Here is a 6000-nt window from a genome sequence, read left to right as displayed (position 1 = left end):
GTCTGGTGTTATGACATCACAAGGCTGGACCGTTCTCCTCTGGCTCAACAAAGGTTCGAGTTTTTGAACGTCTATTTGGTGCGTTTAAATGGATACAAATCGTTAAATGCATTAATAGTTTGTAAACGAATTATTATGTGAGGTGCCGTGTTTACGCTTTGCAGTTCAGCTTTCAGTTAATGGGTAACGGCCGTTTTTTCTCTTGTCATTCAAATTTCCCTTTTTTTTTTTTATCGTGCCTTCAGTAGCCTAATGATTATTTCATTATATTACACCCGTATTATTGTTAGCCTATATTTTTGTGTTTGAAAACTGAACTATAAGACGATGTATGAACCCTAATAGTTTGTCTAGTAGGCTCGTTTATGATTTGTATTTGTCTGTGAGTAATTGCGCATTCATATAAGCTTTGGGCTTATATTTTATATTTCTTTTCGTTAATTGTTTCCCTCATATTAAACTTGACAAAATGTCCAAACATGCAGGAACAAGAAACAAGATTTCAAGATGGCATTTATTAAAGAGGAGACTGAAGACATAAGTATTTCAGAACAATTGAGAGTGAAAAATGAAGATGCTGAGGATCATACAGGTTGGTTCATAAGTCATTTATTTTGTATTATTAAAATGTTGACCTCAAAACAAAGTTAATTCGAGACACCTAATTAAACCTGATGTAACTGTTCACAGAGTGGGTCACCTCGTGGACAGACAAAGTTAGGAAAATTTAGTTAAATAATACAATTGTCATTATGGCAAATATATTTCTTAAATAAAAATACAATTTAAAAACAGTTGAATGGATTTCAGGTTCATTTGTGTAGTACTCGTGAACTCTTGAGTGCATGATGTGAAGTCCTCAAAGCTGTTGACTAACGTTACTGGTCCTTAGTTGTAGCTCTCATCTGCTACTAATGTCCACTATCACACCCCACAGTCTGATCTATAATTTCAGATCCAATACCAAACCACACTCTTAAGTTAATGTTCTTTAATTATTCTTTACTCATATACACTTTAGGTGCTAATATGCAGCGTTTAGGTACAAATGTACGGTGGCCGAGAGATCGGCTAATATGCAAATAGAAAAAACACCAGCAAATTCAGAAAACATCTTCACCAGTTTGACAACACGTGCTGCAAATACTCACAACGCAACCAAATACAGAAACACACTGAAAATACTCATAACACAACCAAATACAGAAATTCGCTGCAAATACTCACAACGGGATGTTAAAATAAACAAAAAAACTCACCTTTCAGGTCCTTGACAACACCACTGACAAGTAGACATTAAGCAATAAGCAGTCCCAGCCAGGTTAGTCATTTGTTGGGGTTACCTTTAAACATTTCCGTTGTGGTCTGTGCTATTTGCAGTGCATTTTTTGTATTGTTTGCATTGTGAACTTTTGCAGCACATGTGTATTTTCTACAGTTGCAGCTAATATAGCTAATTCTGTATTTGGGTGTGTTGTGAACTTTTGCAGCGCGTTTCTTTATTTAGTTGAGTTGTGAGTATTTGCAGCACGTGTTGTCAAACTGATGAAGATGTTTTCTGAATTTGCTGGTGTTTTTTCTTTTTGCACTCTCCCGGCCACCGTACAAATACCTTATTCTGAATAGGTTTTACCACAGTGCCAGCTTTTGTACCTTTATTTCTGAGAGTGTGAGGAACCTTTTTAGGCTGAAATGGAGAGTTTTGGGGTTCTTCATTCCTACCTTTTTGTTTTTTAAATCTGTAACTTTCAAAAACTTATTTCAAAGCCATAGCATTAATGATTTTCTGGAGCTCAGCCATCCAACTACACAGATGGTCAACACTCTCAACAGGTACTCGATAACATTCTTAAAATGTCTATGAATATTACATTTCAAATTGTAACATTTCCTAGAAAACCTACTGTCGTTTTTTTTTCTTAGTTTTTAAACGGCACATGTACTGTAAGTGTGACAAGCTTGGTTCTGTTGATGATACTTCATCCCTCTTCTCAACTAAGCAAGTAAGTGACATACTGGATTTATGATCCGTATTGTTAGAGAGTTTTCAATTAGGGTTTATGCTTACAAATGCCCCGTCTACAAAAACATTAAATCTATCCCATGATTATTTTATAACATTACTAACTGTAATAACATTCGCAACAGCTACTTTTGGCCTAATTGAAAATTAAACAAATGGCAGTGTGACTCTAAACTCAGTTGTGTTTTTCTACCCAGACAGATGCTGTCACACCCCCAACCTCATCATCTGCAGAGAGAAGCTGCCACTTACTCAATCACACCAAAATACACATGAGGATGCACATAATATAGACATCACAGAGGACTGTAAAGACATTTCACTGGAACTACATTATTTTGTGTTTCTATTTTTTTCAGTATTCATGTTAAGATGTCAATTAACATTTAATAACAGGGTTCGTACAAGGTGCTTAAAATGCTTGAAGTATTGATTTTTTTTGAGAAAAAAAAGCAAATACAATCTTTTCCCCTAAAATTAACACTGCAGTTCATCCGATATGTCCAAGGATATATCCTTGTTTACAACCTTGCTCTGTTCCAGAATGAATCCACTAACTCACTCTTAAAGTCAGTCCCTTGCCGCCACCACCACCTGGCGTAACTATGTAACCTCTACTGAAGTTGATAAACCCCCATCAGACCGTTTCTCAATATGCCAACATCATAATGTAAATATAATTTATTAAACAATAATAGCCATTTTAAACTTAGTGTGTAATACATATTATTAAATAAGTTATATCTGTATGATAAGTGCTTGAAAAATTTATTTCATTTTACAGTGTCTGTACAAACCCTGTTATTAGAGCATTGTTTTTTCCCCCTACAATTTCTTGTGTCAATAAAAGTACCTAATTGAAACAACTTGTTGTCAGTTTTTATATATCCCCAATAAAGTATTATACGATCAGGCAGATAACTGAAGCAAATAAGGCAAATAACTGTTGAGTTTTTTGCCATTAATATAATATGACTAGCTAATTAGCCCAAAAGGACATATGAATTACTTAACTAGTTATAATTAATAAAAACAATTTTTTGGATCAGCTGTAAGAATGCTAACACTTTAGTTTAGGGTCAAATTCTCACTATTAACTAGTTATTTGTTAGAATGCATATTACTAGGATATTAGCTGTTTATTAGTACTTATAAAGCACATATTAATGCCTTATTCTGCATGACCATATTCTACATTCCTTAATCCTACCCAACACCTACACTTAAAACAACTACCTTACTAACTATTATTGAGCAGTAATTAGGAGTTTATTGAGGCAAAAGTAATAGTTAATAGTGAGGAACTGGACCCTAATCTAAAGTGTGACCTTAAGAATTAACTTGATGGAGCAGAATTAATACCACAGTCAGCCATCCTTTTCATCCAGCGAACACTAGTGTTAATTGTTTATTAATTCTAAGATATGTCATTTCCAGGGTATAGGAAGTACCTTTCTTTCTGTACAGTACTACTTAGAGCATGTACATGAACGTGACCCACAAATAACAGTCAGAGGATCTTTCATGAATGGAAAGACAAGGCCACAGCCTGGCACAAACTAAATCCACATGTGATCTCGTGATCAATGATCTTTTAAACCATAAAGGTGTCACACCTCCAGAGGGTCAGTGCACCAATGGTAACTTAAACTTTTGGAGGGGAATTTTATGATCCTTTGTCTTGTTTTGCATATAACATTTGATTGGGTGTTGATTGAGAAACTATTAAAGTGTCTTGTAATATTTGTGTGCTGCAAGCTGCATATGTATCAACATATAATGTAAATGATCATTCAGGACTCACAGATACCACATATCGTATGTTATCTTGATTAAGTACGTAAGACTGAAACGTAAATTCAAAGAGTTCAGATTGATACATAGGCAAAATACTATATATGTATAAAAGTATATATGATTACATAGAAAATTGGATGGATGATTGTACATATCAAGTGATTATATATAGAGTACTGTATGGAAAAAGTGCCTGGTTCTGCATTTAGGGTGTTAAGCTCAAAGTATACTTTGTTTTTTACATGTACATGAGTGTCTGTGTACAGTGCATGCAATGCACATTTTTTCACCAGAATATGTACGTTTTATACACACGCCACCCGATTTTTGTAACTGAGCCTACTTTGTATGCATTTAATTTGTTTTGCACTAATTAGTTGTTCCTCAAGATGGCAACATTGGCTCGGGCCGTTGTTTCACAGTAGAAAACAAAACTAAGGCTGACCACACCTTTTAAGATTTTAAGCCCAATTTTGGACCCAATTTTCATCCCCCAATGATCTGGGAGGTGTGGCCCAATTCAAGGCTTGTTGCAACTGACTTTTTGTCTAAAAAATCCTCAATTGTGCAGTGTCATTTTATTTATTGTACTGCATGCCGATCGCATCGGAGCCTCCACGATATTCTTTTTTCCCTTTGTTTTGCGCTGCAAAACATAACGCACGCCAGAAGAGCCAGTTGGCAACGTCGGTCATCCATTTGTTTGACATGTTTTACACGTCACATCTGATCTTGCGATCCAGCTGAATCGTGTAGTGTGTGCATTCAGAGGATTATAACGTAAAAAATTGGTTGAAACTCTCCTTATGTCTGTGGTTTCCCACGGTTTTAAAATTAGTAAAGATTTGAAAATCGTCTAGCGTGTTCCCAGGCCTAAAGAGACGGAACCTGAGACTGCAACAACAGACACCCGCATTAACAAGCGTTTGTGTGAGGGGGTTATGAGGCCACAACTTAAGTTCAAAAGAATACAAAAAAAATGTATCAGTCATATAACTAATGGAGAAAAATAGCTAAAAAAAATGGCCATTCACACTGCAGCAGAATAAAGTTGTTAGCCCTGTATTTGAGTCGTTAATGTAGTTACATTCACACACAGTTCAGTTATTTACGGGATTGACAACCGCATTCTATAACCAAACTCGCACCTGTAAATGTTCAGGACTCACAAACGCATTCTTGAAAAAAACCACGCTGTGTGAACGGAACCAGACTAGACAGCTAAATGTATGTCATGTCATACAGTGCGAGAGAGCTGCTCTATGCTGCACAAATGCGTGTCTACATGGTTTTCATGTGTGGTTTTGGTAACTTGCAGCAACAGAGATATGAGCTGTCAATTAATGAAGATTCGACTGATGAACTCGCAGCTTGATTGGACTCTCTTTGTGTCAAATGTGATAAGACTTTTCAGTTTTATGGATGTCATCATCTTTGATAGTACTTTGGTCAGTGTCGCTATGGTTACTATGACTCCCGTAGCATGTTCATACAGTATTCGAGACTGCATATTGTGATATTGATACTAATATGATATTGTGCAACCCTATAAGATACACTACTATAAGTTGCTTGTTTGAACAGGACATTACGAGACTCACACCTGTATAAATACAGTTGTCAATATCAAAACCTGGCCAGGTGACTGTATCCTCTGAAATGCTACGCATTTGATTAAAAAAATTAAGTACAATATGGGCTTTAGTTACTCTTCAGGGCCTTGGAACTCTACCTCATGGTTTGCTTGGGTGAAGAGTATTGTTGATTATTAGTTAAAAATAGCAAATAATTGTGTGTCAGATCTCAGTAACCGCATGACAGAATTAACCTTTAGCACAAAGGATAAAAATAACAGTTTGATGTTACTTTGTACCATTAAACTGGGTTAACTTGTATTATTCTTTTATTTCACCATAGACCTGGTGGTTATGAAAGTGGAGAGTCAAGAACTGAATGAAATGGAGAAGGAAGATCATCATGGAGAAACACTTTGTTCACAGACTGAACAGGCATCCTCACAAAAAAGAGCTCGGAAGACAGGCTCTAAAAAGTGTTATACCTGCCCTCAGTGTGGCAGGAATTTCACTTATGAAAAAAGTCTTAAAAAGCATGAGGCAAATCACACTGGACAGTACCCTTTCACCTGTCAACAATGTGGGAACATTTTCACTACAAAAGGA

At 36.0% G+C, this 6000-nt stretch overlaps 1 protein-coding gene across 1 annotated transcript; it reads left to right on the top strand.

The window, feature by feature from the left end:
• On the top strand, positions 1-2883 carry LOC307132386 (uncharacterized protein). Its single transcript, XM_079826649.1, has 5 exons — positions 1-53; positions 486-592; positions 1768-1833; positions 1924-2003; positions 2221-2883. The coding sequence occupies exons 2-5, from the start codon at positions 508-510 to the stop codon at positions 2314-2316; spliced, it is 327 nt and encodes a 108-aa protein (XP_079682775.1). The 5' UTR covers positions 1-53; positions 486-507; the 3' UTR covers positions 2317-2883.
• Positions 2884-6000: the final 3117 nt, after the last annotated feature.

This window comes from Gobio gobio (genome assembly GCF_949357685.1).
Source record: "Gobio gobio genome assembly, chromosome: 10".
NCBI lineage: Eukaryota > Metazoa > Chordata > Actinopteri > Cypriniformes > Gobionidae > Gobio > Gobio gobio.
The sequence above is the reverse complement of the archived record's forward strand: the minus strand, read 5'-3'. Positions and strand labels throughout refer to the sequence as shown.

Excerpts from the sequence above, each read along its gene's own strand:
- LOC307132386 (XM_079826649.1), top strand. The coding sequence starts at position 508 with ATGGCATTTATTAAAGAGGAGACTGAAGACATAAGTATTTCAGAACAA. Across the intron at positions 593-1,767 it reads AGATGCTGAGGATCATACAG|CCATAGCATTAATGATTTTC; the intron begins GTTGGTTCATAA and ends CTTATTTCAAAG. Across the intron at positions 2,004-2,220 it reads CCCTCTTCTCAACTAAGCAA|ACAGATGCTGTCACACCCCC; the intron begins GTAAGTGACATA and ends TTTTCTACCCAG.